General features: G+C 39.9%; 1 protein-coding gene across 15 annotated transcripts in view; it reads right to left on the reverse strand.

The window, feature by feature from the left end:
* The window catches only part of MEF2C (myocyte enhancer factor 2C), a 162,194-nt gene that overhangs the window by 32,600 nt on the left and 106,367 nt on the right, over positions 1 to 23,227 (reverse strand). For 12 of the 15 annotated variants that reach the window (XM_074360338.1, XM_074360337.1, XM_074360341.1 and 9 more), the window contains one exon: positions 8,285 to 8,428. In XM_074360338.1, the coding sequence (XP_074216439.1) occupies positions 8,285 to 8,428 (144 nt within the window). Of the gene's footprint in view, positions 1 to 8,087; positions 8,226 to 8,284; positions 8,429 to 23,227 lie in introns of all 15 variants that reach the window. The other 3 variants (XM_045522213.2, XM_010962417.3, XM_074360348.1) reach the window with 2 other exon arrangements.

Below are 23,227 nucleotides of genomic sequence, written 5' to 3' on the forward strand. Positions count from 1 at the left end.
TAATTATTATTTTTTAAAAATCTGTCTTTCGAAAGTAGCTCTAAAGATAATAGACATTTTAAGATACAGGATTCAACAGAGCATGTATCATTCAGTAATTCATATTTTAAAATGATAGTTCAGAATATATGTTACACTTCACAGTTTGGGATATACTGACACTGACAGATGGTAAGACCTCAATCTCAAATGAGAGAGTGGGCAGACAGCTAGTGAACTGGGTCTGTGTGGATGTCTAATTAGAGTAATTCAGGTCTCAATGATTGATTTTCAGTATTATTTTGGCCATTTAAGCCAAATAATGTTTATTTTTCTCCTTGCACTAGCTAGATAATCACAGTTGTAATTCTCTCTCCCCCTTTTTTTGTTTTTAACATTATAAATGAAAATACTGTTGGAATATATTGCCAGAGGATTCATAGGGTGTCAGAGGATACAGCATTCTTAATATAAAGTGGATATGTGCATGAGTGTAAATATGTATGTGTGTGAATCTAATATATATATTAGACACGGGGTTGATACAGAATATTCCCTCGGGGATTGTCTAATAAGCCATCGTGCAAATTTAAATGCATCTGTGCATGTGGCTCAAAGTTTTCTCCTTTATTGTTTTTCTCCTGTCATCCTAACATCAAGTTTCTTGTACTGGTTGATCGGCTGACCTATGTCATATGTCGTGATTTGCAAGATTCCCATGTTTATCCTGGGGATAATTAAAATACTATCTCTGTTTATGCCTCTGCTCCCTTATTCTTTTATTCTTCCTATTTTTTCTTGTCTTCCATGACCTGGGCGTGGTGATACTGACAAGAGCAAATGTGTCAGAACTCTTTTCATTGACATGTCTTTGATTCTTCATTGTTTTAGAGGGGGAAAAAAAAACGTTCAAGTGCTGTATGAACAGAGTCATACTTTATTAGGCTTTATCTTTTGTAAATAGGGTAACAAAAATAATTTTGGACAAACACCATGATATAATGAAAAACAATGTTTGATAAGAAATCGAAGAATGACTATATCCCCAGATTCTCAGAGCCTTTTAAACAACAAAAGATATTAGTGTATGCTGTATAATAAATGTCTACAGAATCAATAAAATACTGTATTCCTTTATTAAAAGGCCAAATAAGAATTATTCCAGCATACCTAAGAAAACAAAGTAAAGCATTTGCCCCTCATTTGCCCCTCCAGATCCTCTCTCCACCCTCTCCACTGCTTGGGCCAGGAGGCTGACCCTCCAGACTGCATCCACCAGGCTCCCCTGCCCTCTGGCTTTACTGGGGCCAGTGGAGGCACTTGTGGAAGCACAGAGAGTACAAAAGAGAGGTCAGGGTATTTTCCTACTGTAGCATCCTTCTTGCTGGATCACAGGATGACAGAGGCTGCATTCCCTTACTGAGGGTCACACCCCTTTGGGGGTTGGTCCTCTCTCCTGCAGACATAGATTTTGCTGTGCTCCGGTAACTTCTCCCTCCTCTTCTTGCTCCTTCAGACCTGGATGTGGTAACAGCTTCCAGGCTGTACGCCCAAATGTGCTTCACTACTCCTTCAGGTTTCCCTGAACTCTGTTCATCTGTAAAAAGTCCCTTTACTGAACTCTGTTTGATTGCCCTTTTGAGTTTCCCATCTGTTTCCCACTGGAGCCCTGACAGTGACTCTCTTAATCTAGAATAGTGGTACCCTATATGGGTGGACTATCTCTCCTATAGGGAGCATTTTGGAAATCTGGGGGTGTCACAATGATTAGGGAGTATGGCTGGCATTTTCCAGGTGGATGGGTAGGTGTGCTGTATTATCTGTGGGACGCTTCCACACAACAAAGAATTGTCTCTTACACCATCTGACTTTCAAATGCTTCACTGGACATTCGTGTGTGTGAAAAAAACCTGTTTAATAATGATCTGACTCATAACTAACTTTGTTCTGCAAACACAAGGTATTTTTTATACTCTGAAACATAGATTTTACTATTCAATGAAACTCCCAGAATGCAGGTTGAGGGAATGTTCTACTTTGTTTGGTAAGGAACTTTATTAAAAATTATTCACCACTTTGGAAAATCACATCACCAATGACACTTCTGCTCTTGTGACTTGGGATGTAAATACAACACACTGCTTTCTCTCAACTCACTCCATTAAAAAGTTAGTCCTCACCACTTCACTAAAAATGCTCGTGTCTTAGTTGTTGATAACCTTCAGGTTGCTAAATCCAATGGTAACTTCTCAGTCCTCAACTGGGACACAGCTGATCTCTCCTTGATAAACTTCCTTCCTTTCCGTGGCCATGAACTTCACTCCTATTTCGATGGCTGCTCCTCCTCAGCCTTCGCTGCTGGTTCTTCCTCTTCACTCCGCTCTCTGAAGGTCAGAGAACCACAGACCCTTTCTGCCTCCAGCTCAGATCTCTGTCCTGATTCCACTTTTGCACATCCAGCTAAACCCCTCAGTACTTCTACTTAAATGTCTGACATCTCAAAACAACTCCAGTCTAGTCCACTCACACCTCTCCCATCTCCAGCTGATGACAGCTCAATGCTTTCGTCTACAAGAATGAAGTCCTTGGAGTCACCCCTGTATCGTCTCTTTCTCCCACACCCCACATCCAGTCTACTGGGAAATCCTTTTGGCTCAACTTCCAAACATGGTCTACAAACACCTCTTACCCTTTACCGGCTACCACCCTGATTTGAACACCGACATCTCCTGCCTTGACCCCTGCAGTCACCTCTAATAGTCACGTGATTCTATCCCAGATCCCCTTTTTATTTTCAATGCAGCAATCAGACAGGTCCTCTAAAAGCATAAGTCAGATGATGGTAATTCTCTATTCCAAACCCTGTGAGAGCTCCCATTTCACTTGTATTAAAGTCCAACTTTTTCCAATGTTCCACAAGGCCCTATAAATTTCAGTTTCCGCCAGGCTCCATGATCTGATTTCCTATCATCCTCCTCCTCCCGCCCTCATTCTTGTCTCATTTCTATGGTTAACTCCATCACTTTCATCAAGTTTCTGCTCAAAATCTGGCCTTCTCAAGGAGGCCCACCTTGACCGCTCTATTTAATCCTGCTCCTGCTCCCCACCCATCCCCTGACCTCTTCCCCTTGCTCTTCTTCTCCTACTTTTGTAAAATCAGTTATAATGCTGGCCAAATAATGTCCCCTTTCATCAAAGTGCTAAAGCTCTTCTGCTATGAGGTAAATATGCAGCCTAGTCTACTTTTTAATTATAGTGATTCAATATTTTTCTTCGAAGAAGAATTTTTAGGAAGATACTATACTAACACAAAAATACAAGCTTACAACTTACTATTTACTGAGCAGGCACTGTTCTATATAATTTACACACATATCATCGAACCCTTTCAACATCCCTTCACTAGAGATGTAATTCTTCCTTTTTAAATCGGTAAGATTAATTAAGCAGCCCAAGGTCATCTAACCAGTGACCGAGCCTGTTGGTTTTACTACTAAATCACCGAACAACACAGTGTAACTTTTTGTATGGAAATAAAACATTTAAGTCAGAAATCATACTGTGAAGTGAGTATGGGCTGCATGTTGGTAGCTTATTATTTGTGAACCACAAACATAATGAATTAAGTGGGTTCTCATGGAATGTGGCTGAGCACTGATGTTAAAATGCATGTTTATGCCTACTAACTGGGACTGAGGGCTTGGGAAAAAAATAAGCCTTAAAGACCCCTCTCATTCCTATTTACTCACATTTGGTATTTTAAAGCTATCTTTTGGTTATGTTTTATTTGTATTCACTATTACTACTTATAAATGTTTGACTATTACAGGGAATCTAAAGATCTGTTATAAAACTACTTTTCCCCTGAATATTCTACAGAATATTGATTGTCTCAGTGGAGAGCAAAGTCTATACCACCCCTCATCCCCTATGATTATATGCACATCAGAAAGAAAGAGGACTACTAATAATTATTTAATAAATTCTGAACCAATCTACTAATTAATTCAGCAAAAGTGTCTCTACTCCTCCCTTCTTCAGACCATCATCCCCAAGAGTTATTCAGTTTCCAGCATTCTGGACTGTAAACAATTTGATGGTGATTACCATAAAACTCTCTTGTGATTGGCTAAATGGCAATCAGATAGAATTCTGAATCACAGCATACTTCAAAAATTCATAATTCATAAACCATGGTAATATCCTTTGCAGTCTATCTTTTGTTTCCTTATCTGTATCAGGAACTGATTAAATAATTTTGAAATCAAGTTATAAGCTTAAAAATGACCACACATAGTGAGAAGATATCTCAGAGAATCAGAAAGAACATTAGCCTTTATATCAGAAATCTCAGTTGCAGTCCAGGATAGGGAATAAATTGCAAGTTAAACAGGCAAGTCCTATAATCTCCCTTGACCTCATGTGGGTCCTGAAGTGGCTGCATCCCTTAAGAGACCAACCAGCTCTGGACGCTTTAGGGAATGCCAATGTTTGTAAGAAAATGGCAATTTTCTTTTTCTTTTTCTTCTTGACTTTTTAAAATTAAGGAACTTGAAAGCATCTAAGTTTTTAACATTTTTGTCTAAAAAGGAAAGCCAAAAAGTCATTAAAAACTCCAAACTTGCAAATATCTCCAGGGCCAGGCTCCAAAATTTAGAACCCTCAAGACAGGAAGGAAGAAGGAATTTAGGGTGATTAAATAAAATGCTGTAGCTACGACTGACTATATAATTTGCAGAGCTCAGGGCAAAATGAAAATGTGGGGCTCCTTGTAAAAAAAATTATTAAGAATTTCAAAATGGTGACAGCAGAGCATTTAACCTAGTGTGGTCCAGGACAGCAGAGCCCTGTGTGACTGCACAGGTCACATGCCCACGACACTGGCTCTGGCTTTAAGAGATACAGACATGAGAGCTAAAAAGCTTTTAGTTTCTATTCCTGAACAAATTGATCATGGTTACTGAAGTGAGTCATCGTGGTCAGAAAGGTATCTGAACTCTTATCCAAAACCCACGATTTTCCCAAACTTACCACAAGGAAAAGTCCAATAAAAAGTCAAATAAAAATATTTTTAATAAAATATTTTTAGTTAATAGGGCTTCTTTTATTTAATGTGAATGACTGAACTGAATCCCTTTTTTTGGGCCACTAATGACAGCCTTAATTTTTGATCAACCCGGCTGCTGAAAACTAGCAGAGAAAAAGGAATCACACGTCCCTGATGACTCGTGACCACCGGTTGCTGATATCCAAATCCCCTCCCGTGCTTGCCCACTGCCCCTGCATCCCCGGTTCCTCACAATGTCTACACTAGAGCCATTCTCAGTCCGCTCGGGAGCACCTGCTCCCCCACCTCAACATCTACAGAAGCTGAATTCGGTATAAAGAGAGCGCTCATGAGGTGGCCACCCACTCAACTTCACTCTACCCACCTGCCGTCTTCACTACATCTGCAAGTCCTTCTGGTCCTGGTCCCATCCAGCCTCCTTCCCTTCCCTGAGGAGCCTCACCATTCCATATCCATGGCACCTAAGTGTTCCACCTTTTCCTTCCTTCAAGCATTCCTCCTCTGCACATAAATCATCTCAAGTGCTTTCCCTTTTAACTCCCTCCTTGATCCTGGTTACGTACTCTTTCCCCAGTCACAGTCCATTATTTGAAGAAAACACCCATGTACTCTCTATTTCCACTTCCTCCCTACCCACTCACTCTCAGCCGGTCCTGCATTCACCCCTCCTTCCTGCAGCCCATTTCCTAATTCCTGGTTCCTCAAATGAAGCTGTTTTTTCTTGCTGTGAAGCCCAGCATGAACCGTGGCAAACCTCACATGAGGAAATGCTGGTTGACGAGATTCCAAATCATCCATGAATTATTTCACGTAATTGAGGAATATGGGCATAAATTCGATTGTACCAACAGGTGACTGCAATATTAAATTTTCTGTTTTAAAGGGGGGAAACTCTTCAACCTGGGCCTTTGAAATAGAAAAAGTCTTGTAATGTTTTTCAAGAGGTGGAGACACTCTCTCCACACAAAGGGCAGAGTGTCCTTGCCCCGCTGTAAATGTTTTAGCAGCTGTGGAAACTTTCAACAAAATTTACTTCCAGCAACTGAAAGCAATGTGCGAAAACTGGGCTTTTCATCGTGGAGACTGAAGCACTTACTGAAGAAATGAAGACTTGGAGGCACCGCTTGGAGCTGTGTGGCTCCTTCTCACGGCTCTGCCTGCAAACTCTAATGTGGTTTTCCATCCCCTGCCGCACACCACTGCACCTCTTAAGAAATCATGTATCCTGATTTTGAACTCTTTACACGACAGGATGAAATATGGTGAGGGAATCCAGGTACGCATCACACCTCTTTCCCCCTAAAGCATGGGGAAAATGACCCAATGTGCAAATATGGCATTCTCCCAGAACTCTGGGGGTTAAAGCTCCACACGCACACGGTGTACGGTGGGGGGTGGGGTGAGCAGCAGTCTTACACAAACCGCCCTTTCCCTAACTGTGCTGTGGATTCCTCATGAGACACCTAACATACATCACCTTAAAATCTTACGTTCACAAACGTGCCAGCAGCTCTAAACTAGTGTACTACATAGCAAGAGAAACTCAGGCCGTAAGAACTAAAAAATCAGCCCAAAGGAGCTGTTTCTTTCCTTCTTCTGGGGGGGATAAAATCCCAATGGATTCCATTTAAGAATTCTGGTATAACAAGAATGCATCACTGCATCTGGGAGGAAATGTTTCATGTGATTCAGTGCCCACTGTGGAAGTGCTGTATGTAGTACTCGGTTTTATAAAACCTTTAAGCATTTATAGCAGTTAGCGTTCCTTCATGACACAGTGAATCAATAATTCTGATTCAACAAAAGTGTTCCCACTGACATTATTTCATTTAACAAAAGAAGCAGATTTGTATTAATGAGGATAGGAAGTTTAATATGCACATATTTTATAAGAAAGTTTTAAAGTGTTCAGTTTAGCTCAGCACAGGCTGACTGTGCACCCACTTTGCGTAAAGCATTAATTCATCTTGCGGGTGCCCTTGTGGCTCTGGCTTGGAGTTTTTGTCCTCAGGTATCTGCACTTGTAATTGCTGAGGCCCTGTTTTCAGGGCAGAGTCTTCTCTGAATCTCCAGGTTTAGGCTGTTTTGCTAACTTATTAAAAATAGACTTTTTTGAGAAAGGAATTAATTACCTACCGAGGAGCCTGTATACAGCGAGGGCTCAGACACTAACATTCGTTATTCAGAAAGCGTGTGAACCTTGTGTTGCATCACTTTATGTCACAAAATGAACATCACTCAACTGATGACAGAATAGAATAAAAACTCCGTACCCATCCCCCTTTACATGTGGGCAAACAAAATAATACATGCACAGTTATTTCTCTTAAATATCTGGCAAGGCATATGATTGATTGTTAGGAATTTTTTGACTTGGTTAAGACAAAATTTAGCCAAATGTTAAAGCATGGAAAATGTTGGTGTAGGCAAAGCGAATATTCTGATGAAGCTTTAAAATCACCCCAGCACACAAACATGTTGAAATCTTACCATTAGGTTGTCATGCAGTCTGTTTCCCTGCAGTGAGCATTAGCTTTAACCCTTCAGTGCTGCTGCTGAATCTCATGTTTAGGGAGAGGGCTGAGGCTTCACTCAGGAATACGCTTTTTCCTGGGTGATGAGCGTCAGCTTACATGAGAGAACTGCGGTTCCACTCGTGTATCTGATCTCAGTGAAAATAGATCCATATATTTTACAGTCAATCCTTGTTCAGAAGGAGATTCCTGTGTTTGAGGAGTGCTTGGTGATTCGTGTGAATTGCATGCTTAAGAGACTGTGTAAATTCAGGGTGTGTCTCGTAGATCTTTCTCTTCCTCCTGTGAATCTGCTACGTCCGAATGAACTTCGGATGGTGACTCCCTCGGGTGATGCAACTGCAGCAGCCCTCAGGTTTGCTTTCTGAAGGGACTGCCCGTGGGTGAGATGGCTCTTTTCTGGGTTTGGCTTTGCACTGTTTCTTAGGGAAAGCCCTCACTGAAAGGGTTAAGGTATGTTACTGCAGCAGTTATCAGCAGACCAGCCATCTACCTTTGGTACTTACAGGAATTTTATGGCTCTTGATCATATTATCAAATTCTTCATTAATTTTTTTGTATTTTTCTTCAGTGCGTGGGGTGAGTGCATAAGAGGAGTCGGGATCGGGGCTTTCACAGCCTTTGTTTTCTTTCTTGTTCAAGGCCTGCCAGGTTCAGAGAAATATCAAGAGTAAAAAAAATGAAGGGTGTTTGGAGTACTTACACACAATCTTTGCCTGCTGATCATTAGATCAATATCTTCGTTAATTTTCCTGTACTTGTCCTCAGACTCAGGGCTGTGACCTACTGAATCGTCCGCATCGGGATCTGGGCTGTCACAGCCATTAAGGCCCTTCTTTCTCAACGTCTGAAATACATAATTTGGAAAGTTCAAACCTAGACAAAGGCTGTAAAAGACATTCAGGGGTGTTACAGAGGTTCAAACTGTCCAGTGTTTCAGGTTATTACATGAGCTATAATACATTAGGTTTAAGAAGCTGTAGAGAGAAACCGAGAGTCATTTCAACAGTGCACTCATTACTAGTTAGAAAAAAGTAAAAAGGAAAATACTCCTTTTGCAACTTAATTCAGTCAACAAACAAAGATCGTATGAGGGTTGAAGTTTCATGATCTGGAATTCATATGTGCTCCAAATGTCTAGTGAGAGATAATCACAGATGCCTACAAACGAGGTGGCAAATTGCAACAGTATTTTCCCACAGAAAAATTAGAAGTTAGGACATTACACAATGATTTCAGAAAATGTGATCATGACAAAAGCAGAAATGATGGAAACATACTCTTAGTTTGCGTTTAGGATAACGGTCAGCACTAACAGTGTCCCGCCAGCCCTTTGGGTATGCACTCGACACAGGAGGCTGTAAGAGAACCCCACTCATACTCTCAGGAAGCCCCCATAAAGAAGGTTCAGACACTGATCACAAGGAGAAACACCTTTGTTTAGTCTGGTTAGAGTCATATATATGTGAAAATGTGCACTGAAATTGATAATACTGAGAAGTTATCCGCCTAAATATAGGGTGAAAGAAAAGTCAATAGCTGAGCTTAGGGCTTCATTATCATGAGCTGAGTAAGGAAGCCAGTGAACACTGAAAAGAGGTCACCAGGTCAGTACCAAACTAGCAAAAGTTCCTCCTGGTTCCACCCAAGGAGGCTCACCAGAGACTGTCTCTGGCCACATGAAACTGTAAGTCAGTGCCTCATCTGGAACCTCCTGTCTCCTGAATGTGTGGCTGGTCTAGTCTCAGCTGTCACAGAAGGATAAATGCTCATGTAACACTAACAGAAAAAGTATGAGTCCAGAGTCTTACTATATTTTTTTTCACCCGATGACTGTCAATTCAATTGTACATGATCCAACTTTCAGAGATAGTGTTATGTTTTTAGAGATTATAGAACTTCTGATAAATCAACCACACAGCTTGCTATGTTAATTATTAATTGACTAGCAACATCTCTGAATTTTCCTGGTACCACCAAATCGTTTATAAAGAGATGTGTACCTAAGTGTCTCTCATTAACGGAGAGTAGAGCTCATCTTTATTAAAGACCGAATTCACATACAAATAAAGCAAAAGCTGCGACATCGGGCTAAGGAATTCAAAGCTGAGATAACACTCTATCTTTAATTCATGCAATTGGGGAAAATAAATAAAACAACACGAGTTAAAAAGGGGGTGTCAGTCTTAAAAATTTTAACTCCTTGGCTCTTATCAATGTGTAACAAACATAACATTATTTAACATCAGTTTCAGAGGCACTAAAGATTTCCAATGAAAATCAAACTGAGAGCTACCAAATTTGAATGCATCTACGATACACTGTGGCTCTGTAAATATTTATTAATGTTATAGTAATATAATATAACAATAAACATATGGTTACAGCTTATTATGTGGTAAAATGTTTGAATATTAAAATGAATATTTTGACATGAGATGATAAAAAATATACATTTACAATCTTGGGGAATTTATAATTGGTGGGGCCACCTGTCCCTTTATCATGGATTTGCAGCTATCATTTTCACCCAGAATAAGTATTCCTAGAGGGTTCTGATAATAATGATGTCACAAAACATCAGGCTACTAATTTTATTTGCTACCTTAATTTCCTATGTTTTAAAATTTTTTGTTACTGTTATCTCAAGTACTAGAACATTCTTCCAGGTGATGATTATTTGTATTATGATGTGTTTCTGCTTTCATCTTCACATATCCTTGAGCTTTTAAGAATAATTTCTGAGTGTCTTGCATCATACTCCACATATTTTTCATAAAAATTCACTTATGTAGAGAAAAATATGTAGGATCAAGGAAATGTTATATTTTTTCAAAATTTATCTACTGATATTTCTCTAAGGCATGCTAAGAATATTCTTACATAAACCCCTAATTAAGTCTTATCTTATATAACATTAATTTACAGTCTTATCTGGATAGTAGATTTTTCAACATGTACCCGAATCTTTTATCCAATAAATCTTGTAAAAATTAGAGTTGTTTTGATGTGCAGATTTTTGACAACAGAACTCAAGGGTTAGGAGAGGCCTATCAACTGTCATTACAATCCATCTGGCACATACATGTGTGCTAAATATTCTTACTAAGCTTTCAGGGGTAGATATTGTGTTTGGTGTATAAAAATTCAAACATCAATTACACTTTAGCAAAAGAGCTCTGCAAATATTAACTCATTATCTCTCACAAATCTTCCATGAAGACTTTAGGAAAACCTTATGGCTCAGTGTGATGGTTCAAGCCTTGTGCCTCCTGCAGGGGCCGTGTGCGGTCCCCTCGCCCTGCAGTGGGGGGTGTCAAATAGATCTCTCCCACTCATATGCAACTATAGCAGTGGACTGAACACTGAAATAAATTAGGCAGAAAATTTTAAAAATTAGTCTGTGGGAAAATTTTAAGTCTAAAATGATGGCTAAAATATTGATACTTCTTAAATGTCAAATTTTAGACCAGGAGGGAGAGTCTGCTGTTCAATAAAACACTTCTCCGTTTATGAATTAAAAAATCAATTAGATCAATAGCTCACTTTTTACCTGAAGAATCATATAAACTATTAAGAACATGAAGCAAGCGGCACGAAGTCACAAAGGAAATGACAGGGACGGGGACAAAAGGGAACCAGTGGCTCATTCTCTCCAGTAAATTCTTCCTCTTTCTGACTATGTCATCCTACTGTGAATATCACCTGTATTTAAGTAATGAAATATCTCTACCATTTTAAGGCATTTATAACTTTATTTCAAGTTAAATTGTGTTATTTTTTAAAGAGGAGCATTTTGAGATATACAAACACAAAACCCCAGAGCAAATTAATACTGAGTTCCAAATCCTCATAATCACTTAACCAGAACATTGAAAAAATTGTTCAAAAATATTATTCTCAGCTGAGAGCTCGTAGAACACATTTCTGCCAAGAACGAATGATTACGGTGGAATTACAAAGCTCTGAAAATGGAAGTGATGGCACAAACTTTACCAGAGTTTGAATGTGGAACTACAAGAGTAGTGTTATCTTTATTGTATTAAAAATCTACAGCTGTTTAGTGATAACAAAAGAATTACTATTAGATTCAGCCAAGTCTGTCTTTATCACAGTAGTAAATAGATGACATTAACTAAAAGGATTACTAAATGGATAAACAAGCATTGTTCCTTAAGGTCTTTTTCTAGTAAAATCAAAATCTGTCACTGACCTTTGAAAGCTTCTCTGATCTTTTACAGATGTTATTGGTCAGGTAATGCAGTCACTTAAATCATTATTCTTTTATAGGGGCTAGATGTCCTGGATGTATATATGGTAAGTGTCTCTCAGCTGACTATTGAAAAGATTTATTCTGTATGTCAAGATAAGGCACAAGATCTATTGAAACCACCAGCTTCTCTTGCTATGTTATCTCAAGAAACTCCTTCCTCAGAGAACTCTGTGACTCTGGAGTCAGCCTTCCATGTGAGAGTGACACTTGTTGGGTACATCAGTTGACTGCAGAGGCTTCTGGGATGTTTTCACAAGGCAGTGATCATCACGCAGTGAGCTGAGAACAGCCATTTCTCAGAGAAGTAGATTAACAGAAGGTGACATACTCCGAACAATAAATGGAAAAAGGAGTGCAGGCAGGTAATCCAAAAACCACGTGGACTCTCTTTGCTCAGACATGTGGACATTGGACCCCACATTATTACATTTGTTCACCAGGAAAACTTGAAATGCATATAAACTGACGATGATAGGTGACAGGTGCTTCAAAGATTCTAATGAAATAGATGTAGGGAACAGATTCTACTTCATTACTGAAAGGAATGTAAATGAAAAAGCACGCTGTCTGGAGCTCTCATTTCTTGCCAGGCACCATATTATCAACTAGAAAAGCCCTCTGTATACAATGGTTAAAGCTGGTTTCCCCTTCTGTACTATTTCTTGCTAGTAAAAAAGAAATAACTAAGTTATTGGCCTTTTTCAATTATATGGAACTTCATATTTTATGTTAACGCTATTTAAGTAAAATCCAGCTTCTTTCAGAGACCCACCATCACAGATGAAAAGCCTCTAATCATTCAATTTCTTTCCATGTCTGTGGTCCTAGTCCTCAAGGGTGTATTATTTTCATCGTCTTTCTTTTTCTGTGCCTCCTCATTTTACAGAGGCAAATTCAAATCCCCTAGTGAAAAATCCCAAAATATTAATTAATTTTTGTTAAAATTCAAATAATCACCCTTTCTTGCATCGTTAGCATGACCCTCACTTCAGAGGGTTGATGTGTCAAGAACACACGCAGGAATTACTCTTGGTTGCGTGAATGTCCTATTCACACAAAAGCCAAGGGAAAAAAAAAGACATCAACTTAGAAAAGGTAGCTTCCGTTTCTCTGATACTAGATCATTTTTGTGCTTGTCTATCCCAGCTTTATGAAGATAACCTTCTGCTCCTAACAAGCTGTGTTATCTTTAGAAAGTGGTGAATCCACACTGGCACAGGAGGTATGGTTGAAATGGAGACTGACTGTACATGAAATTTTTGAGCAGATTTCATAAACAGCCTCCCACTATGGTGCTTGCTGGTACCCACGACGGCTGTTTCCAGTCTCCTCAGTATCTGCAGAGCTGGGCTCAATGTCTTACTTGATTTAAAACACATTCAGGGCATGTGTCTGGAAGAAATTCTAATTCAAAAAGATACATGAACCCCCCATGTTCATAGCAGCACTGTTTACAATAGCCAAGGCATGGAAACAACCTAAATGTCCATTGACGGATGACTGGATAAAGAAGTTGTGATATATTTATACATGGAATACTACTCAGCCATAAAAAATAATAAAATAATGCCATTTGCAGCAACATGGATGGACCTGGAAATTGTCATTCTAAGTGAAGTAAGCCAAAGAGAAAGAAAAATACCGTATGATATCATTTATATGTGGAATCTAAAAAAAAAAAAAAGATGAACTTATTTACAAAACAGAAACAGACTCACAGACATAGAAAACAAACATGGTTACCAGAGGGGGAAGGGATAAATTGGGAGTTCAAGATTTACAGATACTAACTACTATATATAAAATAGATAAGCAACAAGTTCATAATGTATAGCACAGAGAACTATATTCAATATCTTGTAGTAAACTAATAAAGAAAAAGAATATATGTATGTATATGTATATTATGCTGTATACCAGAAAACGACACAACACTGTAAACTGAGTATTCTTCGACTGAAAAAAAAAAAAACCACATTCAGCAAATAATTACTGAAAACCTGCTCTCCACCGGACACTGTGTGGTGTACTTGTTTTTTAGAGAAGCAAGCAAAACAAATTCCAACCAAAAAGCTCTGAATGGACCTATAACATTGTATTTTTTTTTCCCTTTGGTGATTTCTAGCACAGATGACTTAGGCTGGAGGAATATCAGGTGTAAAGAAATTTCTCCATAGGTTTTAACAATCAAAACTGTACTCATTGTCTGTACTCCTCCCCTTGTTCCATAGTTCTTCTTTGTTCTTAATATAGAAATGAAAAGGCACATTAAAATACTGTGAATTTAGTACAATCAGTAGGTAGACTTTAATTAGACAAGCAAATCATAGCTAGTACAGAGTATGAAAAAAAATTTTACCTCAAATTATTCATTTGTGGTGAAAATTTTAATAAAAACCTGAAAGTATAAACCTTAGCAACACTACATTTCTCTAGGTTATTCATGCTCCTTCTAACCAGATATTAACTCTTACTGGGGAAAGGCTGGAAAGAGCTGAAGATTTTCATTGTTTTTGTTTTTATTCCTTTCCTCAAAAGATAATCTTAATACTGGACTTGAAATTTTTTCCACTGAATTAGTTTTCATCTTTAAATAATGGAAATAAAAGACTCTGATTAAAGATTTGAAGGCTCTTAACATATAGAACATAAAGGAATATCCATCCACCCCTCCTAATGGGCACAAATTATTTCACATAAACATTTAGAGGGTGGCAGCTCCTAGAATTACGGGTACTCTAATACTGGATGAGGCTACCAAGGGCCACCCAGCCTTTCTTCATGCCTTCCAGAAGGGAGGGGTAATGGTGCATCAGCACTGGGCTTGCTCAAGCTGGGCTCTCCAGCTGGAATGGCTGCACCAGTATCTGTCCTCTGGATTTGGATGCTCCTCCTCCAAGGCAGAGCTGATGTATCACTTCCTTGCTGCAGACCATTCTGATGACCAGAACTGCATTAAATTCTCCCTCATCCATGCACTCATTTATGGTATACGTTTTTCTACTAGAGCGTTTATCACAAATTATTTGATTGATGTGTTTATCTCTTGTGCTAAATCACTAGGTAATGAAAGCATCTTCCTTCATTCACTTTTGAAGTTTCAGTATAGAACAGAGCCTGACACCTGACATACTGTAGGTGCTCAGTAAATGCTTGCTGAATGAACAGAACAGAACACACATTTCCACTTCAATGTTAATACGCAGAGGTTTTGCGACTGGACAGAGTCAGTCTGGTAGGTTGGAGGCGAAGACGGTAGTGGGTTCCCTCTTGACACACGTTTACTAAGTGCTACCCTGTCAGGTGACATCTGTGGTCCTTTGGATGCAAAGATGCTTTTTCTGAATGTGTGATTAGATCATTTGTTTACATGATTTACACGTTTTCCTTCCCAGGAGTGAGCTCCTGGAGGTTAGGGACTGTTTATGAGTCATCTTGTATCACCAGGACTTAGCACAGGGCCTGCCATGTGGTAGAAGCTTTGTAAATGTTTGCAGTATTAATGACAGACTGAATAGACAGATGAACAGAACAGGAAAAAGAGTTCAGATGCTAGAGGGAGAAAGTGTAGTCTCCATGCAGGATTTCTGCCACGGCAGCTTCTTTTTCCACACTTTACATTATTATTTCACACTGTGCTGAAACTCAGTTACTATTTTAGTCTTTTAAAGTAACTGTTATAAATTTACCATTTTCTGAAATGTATAGTTTTTAACTCAGAAAGCAATGCAGTATTGGCATACTTGGTACTAGGCATGAAATTGATTATAACTCAGGAGATTTATATCATTGAACATTTAAAAGTTGGGGTACTGGTCTACATATGGAATGTCAGGAAAACTGAGCCTTCATGAAACCTTTAAGGGAAAAAAATTCATAAGCATATAATCTCAGTGATGAAACAGGTAACAGGGAAGAGGGCACAGAATTCAGCACAAAAGGAGAAAAAGGGAGTGGTATTTTAGGCAGCATGTGTAAGGCTGGGAAAGGAAAAGCAGAAAGCTTAAAGAAAAAAACACAGGGAAATTTCTGGGAATGTGAGTCAGATACTATAAATCTGAAATAAGTACGTTTCAAAATTCTTGGGTAAAGTTCATCATTTTCCCCCATTCTTGGATACTGGTCTCCTGCTCCAGTGTTCTCTGGGGCTTTGACACTGGTCTTATTCTGGGCCAATCTTAGCCTGGAGGATTCATGGAAAATCAGGGTGATTCTAGGGCCAATCAGATGATTCAGGCTTCCTCAGGATAGGTCAGTGGTTTAGCGTTTTTATGAAGGTTCCTTCCACAACAGCTCTTTTGGAACCTGAACAAGGCACACATCAGAAGGCTGGCCTAGAACGGGACTGAGATGGGGAAGTTTGGCCTGAAATGTTTCCTGACATTCTGAATCCAGGAGAGATCTGAAGTAAAATACTAAATAGGGAATATTTTAATATCCAGTGACTAAAATGCATGCTAAAATATGCAGTTAATCCTAGTAATCTCTATAAAGCAAGTGAAGAAAATAAAAGCTGGAATACACAACAAGAAGCTGAAATACAAAAGGATCAAACTGTAGGCAAGTTTAAAAAATCTGATGTTAGTGATTTCTTAAATAAGGAAGGAAAAGATAAGACAGAACTACAAAGGTTAAAAAAGAGAGGAGAGGAGTAAATTAACACAGATCAGGGAGCAGGATTTTTGAAAGTATAAAATATGAATGTAACTTCATCTACTAGTCTTTTTGGACTATGGCATTTTACTTGCAAATAGGTCATAGGGACAAAAAAGCAGATATTGGGGGCACTGATTCTTTAAAAATAACACATTGAAGCATCTTTTACAAAACATTAATGACTTATTTTAACAAAAGAAAATGTGTATGTTATCTTGAGTAACCAGAGTAAGGTCAAATCATTATTTTTGTTTCCCTGTAGGCTTTTATCTAATTGTAAATGCCTTTTTATTCATGTTGGGCCAATGTGTGATTAGTCACTTGAAGTGGGAGTAGCCTTCACCGCCTTATTTACCCGTCAGCTCAGGGCTATCCTTAGTCACTATACTTCCTCCTTTCTGTAGGATTCCCAGGATCTTTTCTTCTACATCATTTATTTTCCCACTTATACTTTTGATTCCAGTCTCTTCCTTCATCCACCTCCCTCCCAATTCTCCTTTCCCAGCAAATATCACAACCTAGGTTGTCCAAATTGCAGACCCAGAAATCACCCTTCATTCCACCATCTCTTACTCACTTATCACTGTTTTTTCTACTTGGTCCCCCATCCTTACTCTGTTTTTCCCCTGACCCTCTCCCCCACCTCCCACCTTCCAGTCAATCATCCTTCCTTCTTTTGGCAAGGTCTTATTAAAATGAAAAACTAACTGTATCGCTGCTCTCCTCCTGCACCATGGCGGCTCTCCTAGTTTTCTCAGCAAGCCCTTTGCCGGCCTCTTCAGCCCCAATTTCTGTTTTCCCCACTAGCAGTCTAGGTTTTGCCAGGGGAAACTTGTCACCATTTCCCAAGCCAGGTAAGCCCTTTAATAATGCAGTTTTGGTATGTGTCATTCATTTCTGTCTGGAATATCCTTGCTTACTCCTCTCTGCTACACAAACCAGAGTCATCCTGTGACATCTATCCCCTATGGCATCACTTGCTCTGTGAAGCCCCTTCCTAACTCTCCCAGGCACTTAGAGACTCCCTACTCTGTACCCCTAGAACCCTGGACTTCTTGTGGTTTTTAATATGTGGTGTTTAATACTGTAATTTATCTCTTAACATGTCTGCTTTACCACAAGACAGTGAGTTCGATGAGGGTTGGGTATTTCTGGTTCCTAACAGAGGGTCTGATGAATACATGTGGGCTCAATACATGTTCTCAGTAACTGTGCATTGGATGAGTGAATAAGCCAACAAACTTGACAGTCATACTCTCTAATGTGACAGACTAATTGAAATGATTTGGGTGGTGTCAGGTGACAGTGTTATGTATTTGTTTTAATAAGATCAGTAAGTCAAAATCCAAGGAGCATGAGTTCTGTTGGGTTAAAGCAATCTCTATAATCACTTCATGATTGTGGCATGGGGTATCCTGTGGGAACAGAGAGGTGACACAGAATACTGTGTGCAGGGTGCCAAGGGTTGAGTTTCATTGTGTTTAGAATTGCTGAGTCCTGGGCACTACGGGCTGTTCCTTTCCATGCTCCTGAACTTTTTGTGGCTACTGGTGCTCTAAGTTACCACCAGGAGGACATAAACACATTGAGAACCAAAAATATTGCAAGAGGTGCCTCAGTGCATTTTCTTCTCTATTTCTAGGTTTCCCCTCAGAAACAAGGGCATTACCTCTGATGTAATTTGAAGAATTTTTATCAGTTGGGATTTACAGTTTAACACTAGCCGATCAGAAAAGCAGCGTGTACACAGAGCATTCGGTAAGGCGACACAAAATAAAAAGATTTGAGGTTGACAACTGATTGACTCATGTCATGACAATTTTGGTCGCACCTGAGAGTGGTACTTGAGATGGCCAAATCCTCACTTCAGAGTCAGCCAGGCACTCATTCCCAGATGAAAGTTAAGCCGCTTCCTTTCCTAACATCTCTTGCCCCCTGCACCTCTGCCAGGCTTAAGAGAGGTAAAGAGCTCCAAAGGGCTTAGCTCCGGCCCGTGCTCTCCAGGGCTGGCCTTGGTCCTAGGAGGAACCTTCCTCTGCCTGCCATTCATTCTCGATGCTGTAGTTTCCACGTCTTAAGTGATGGGACCAATAATGCACCAAGAACAGACTTCAGTCTGGGATATCACTGAAAATACTTCACCAACTTCTTTCCTGTTCTCCAATTTATTAAATGACAGGAGAGACATTTTCAAGAACCAACCGTGAACACAGATTTTATTTATGTTATCTTCACTTTCTTCCCCATAACACCTGACATTCAAGCCTTTTCTCTAGTTGATTTCTCTCTCTTCCCAATAGACAAGCCTGCTCACCAGTGAGTGGCAATAAGCTATTTTCTACTGAACCTGCTCAATAGAAAAGCTTTGATTTTGGATATTCTACAGCAACGATGGGAAAGGGCCTCTTCTACTCCATCTCCTCAGTTAGTAAACCCTGTGACTGTGCCCCGAGAAGGCCAGCCTAGGCACGAATTCTGAGCGTTTTGCCTGCACCTGTAGCATGCCTTCTGGGAGACTGGTACTGACAACAGTGGGAGCCCACGCTGCCCAACACCCACATTGCTCTGACGTGTCAAAACGAGGACTCAGAGCATTCTGGGATTGTGTGAGATCAAATCAGGAGTCACAGCTACTGCGGCTGCCGGGGGAGCAGAGAGTCTCAGTGTGTTAGAGCAAACCTCCATGAGAGCAGAAACTTTTCTTTTCACCTCTGTATCCACAGCAACTTGAATGTGACCAGCATGTGGATGACACTCAATACATATTGTTGTTGTTAATAAAAGAATAATGGAATCACAATCAGCATCAGAGGTTCTTATTTAAGATGGAATCCTAATGGGATCTGAAAACACACAGGGAGCAGTTGCTGGGTGCGGACTCAGGGCGTAGGCTGCTCTCACCCCTACCAATCACCCACCTCGTGACCCCACACATGAATTGAAATTCTAAAAGGAATGAATCACATGGACTAGAGAGCTAATGGAATTGGTATGTCTTTCTTTTGTGCTTCTCCAGAATTTTGTAATTAACATTCATTTTACAGTGTTGCTCTCTGTATTCTTGTTTTTATTTCATTTTCTACATGATAAGATCCCTGTAGACAGGAAGTGTCTCTTGAGAGCTTTCTACCCTTGGCAGCTAGGGCCGTATCCGACAGAAGAATGTCGCAGGAAGTTGGGTAACTCTTCTGGATGGATGTCAGACAGGAGAGTACCTCCAAGGAGAGCCTGATAACATATAATAAGGAGGCTCAGCAAGATTAAGCAAAAGTTAGTGGGGATCCAAGGTTTCCCTTTCCTTTAACACTAAACCTTGTCTCTCTCCTTTTTTCCCCCCCTCTCCTTTTAACATTAGTAATGTTTGCGAGATCTGTCAAAGGCTAGCAACCTTGGTCTTTAGCCTTACTCTTATTACTTGTCTCTTTCAATGTAGAATCCCCTGGGGCTTGGTTAATGCAGTATTAATATTTTCATTTTATTGGCTGATATATTAGAGAACTATCTGCTTAACAGAGAGTGCCCAAAATATAATGGGTGGGATGGTCATTGGTCAGGGACTGGGCCAGTTAAACTAGTAGGTAGAAGACCACGGTGGGACTCTGTCAGTCCTGGTGCATGGATGGGAAACCAGGATGCACTCCCAAGTGAACAACAGGCCAGCAAGGCTGGCTGGAAGTCAAGATCTGGGGAAGGAAGGCTCCTTACAGGTCCCAAGGGCTGTCCAAAGAAGTAGAGGTCGTTGTACTGGATGCTGGGTTTACAAGATGTTGTCAAGCAGTCAGGAACAAATCTCTACCCACACTCACATCAGGCATTCAGAAAGTCCGCAGACCAGATCTCCACGATGCATAGCAGTGCACTTACAAGGCCCCCTCCTTTCTTTTCTGTAAATAAGTTTACTTGGGTTTATACCTTATCTCTCTCACCACACTGAAAACCACTCGTGGGAAAAGAAAGAGTCTAATCTATTTATCCTCTACACGTGTCGTGTCATTAGCACACGCCTAACATGTAGATGGGTAATAAGTGGTGGATTTTACATTCAGTTACTTTGGGGAGGTGTCCAGTGGAAGAAAGTCTGTTAAAGCTGTACTTCTTCGTAATCAAGGAGGTTCAGGTAAATCAAAGGTGCTTAGAAATAAAAGGGCTTCAAAATCCTCAGGCAGTCGCTCAGTCTCAGGCCTCCTTTTAAGGCTTTTGTCGTATTTCCACAGCACACTGACACCATTCTCATCACTGTCTTTATCTAACTAGCCCACCCGCAGCCCCATCGTGGTGTTCCCTCCGCAGGCCCACCGGGTGCTGCCTCAGCCTCCGCACAAGCCTGGCTCCTCGAGGGCAGGGCTGTGCCTTTCACGTGGGTATACCCCGGACCAAGCAGAGCACTTGGCACCTAGAATTTCATACGTTAATGTGCATTTTGAGTTCATTAAAGAGCCTCTCTTTCTTTCCTAACAATATAATTATTTCCAGGTGGTACCAGAAAAATAACCAGCATATATAAAGGACAGATATCAAAAATGCCAGCAGTATTTCAGAGTTAGGACCCTTTACTCAACTTTACACAGGGACGTGCCCTCTAGTTTCCTGGCTCATTTGTCACAGGGGATTGCTGTCTCCTGGACTCACATGGCAGTTCCTGCTATTTCATAGTATTGATGTGAAGGGTCCTTTCTCCTTAGTGTAGACAATTATGAATTGGAGGTAATGATTAGAAATAAAAAGGCCATAGGCCATCTACAAAGCAGATTCTGAAAGTACCTAATATACATTCCATTATGGCAAACTGAGACTATTCCTTCTGGATTAAGTATTTACAAATAAAATACAATTCATAAGAAATGTTCTAGAAAGCCTAGTATTATTCTTATCAAGTGCTATTCAAGGCCTGCTACCTTATTATTTTATGTGCAAATTCAGATTTTTATAAATTTATGTTTCCAAATGAAATGACCTAATAATTAAAATCAAACTCATTTCAATTTTTTTCCTTTGTTATTGGAATGTTATCTATATGTCTGAAACTGTGGTCCCAGAACCTTGGACTGACTTGTAGTTTGTAAAATCACATTTCCCATGACATAATATGTTATACAGATAAGTAACATTCTGAGGTTTTGTATTCAGTCACTCCGGATTTCACACAATACTATGAAAGCTAGAGCATTTGAGAAAGGTATGGAGAGAAAATGTTTAACAGAAGGAATGACAAGAATGAGGGCGAGAAAGAGAGCATAAATAGATGACAGATAGAAAAGAGATATTGAGAGAAGAGGGAGGGAGGGAATGAAAATGAGAGACAGACAGAGAGAGAGAGAAGTTGAAAGTGTGAAAGAGAGAGGGAAAAAAATTCTCAGATGAGCACATCAGGTGATCCCTCGGTATGCAGCCTGGCCTCCCCCTGTGTGCAGGCTCAGCCCTTTAGGATCTAATATAAAGCTTAATCAGGGCCATCAGCAATCTTGCTCATCCTGATACCCACCTCTGGCAGTGGCTCCGCACCTGGTGTCTAACTCAGTGAAGCCAAGTGGCGGCCACCAGCCCCACAGACTGCTCTGTCCTCTGGCCCCAGGTGGCCTTCTCTGGAGAGTCTCTGTGGCCCTGGGTTCCATCCCCTACGGTGTTAGCTGCCTGCTTTTGAAGTCACGATGGCGTTAATATTGTCGGCTTTACCCCTGGAAATGTAGTGCAACCTAATTTTTAAGTTTGGTATTTCAATTTCCATAACTTACAAATTCTCAGTGATTTTGTTAGTTTAGCGGTGAACTTAGATTTTTCATTTGCACAATAATTTCTTCCATATTATTCATTAGGTAATTATAAAAACAACATTTCCTCTTCTATGGTATGAAGAGGAAATTAAATCAGTCTTCCCGCACTATCAAAATATTAATTCTCCTCTTAATTGAATCTGTTCCTCAGCAGTAACACCAACCGTTTATTGAGCATGTACTGTGTGCCAGGGACCGAGGCTGTAGCTTGGCATGGATCTTTTTTTAATCCTCACAGTCTCTCCTCCACAATGACTGTCATTCTCTCGATGAAGAAAAAGAAGTGCCAAGTGGTTCAAGAACTTGCTAAAGTCCCCAAAGGTAGTCCGTGGGAGACCCAAGTCACCCAGCTCACGTAGCTCTCACTATCGTGCCTCTGCAAATTCTCCCCATCATAAAGACGGCCTAAATCACACCTATGGTTTCTTTGAACACTTACTCTTAGCTGAAATTGGTTAAATGTTTGACAAATCTTGTTTCTCCATAAATGGATATATTTATCATCGAATTCATTTTCTGATGAATGATCTGATCTAAAATATTTTCCCTATTGTTTTATTGCAATATCCACTGAAGAGAAGGGAAGGCCCCTCCAATAATATTTTGGAGGTAGCTACCTAGTTAAAATGAAGGGGAGGTTGTTGAAAACCTAAGGAAACAAAGGTTGCTTTATTTTTTTCCACCTCTCCATTTTTAAGACTAGGAAGGAAGTCCTTTGCAATAACATTTTGGTTGTATCTACCTGGGTAAAACAAAGTGTAGGTTTGTTGCAATTATTAAAATAATACTTGCAGGAACTTTAAGTCTCTGTTGCTAAGAAAAAAAGGCTACTTTATATTTTTGGTGCCTATATTCTTTAGATTCACAATCTGGCTGCTCAGCACTTCACTCCAATTTGCTTGAAGAGATAAGGGATGGCAAGGCTGGTAACTATGAGAAGGTATTT

Source organism: Camelus bactrianus, chromosome 3 (genome assembly GCF_048773025.1).
Source record: "Camelus bactrianus isolate YW-2024 breed Bactrian camel chromosome 3, ASM4877302v1, whole genome shotgun sequence".
NCBI classification, from domain to species: Eukaryota; Metazoa; Chordata; class Mammalia; order Artiodactyla; family Camelidae; genus Camelus; species Camelus bactrianus.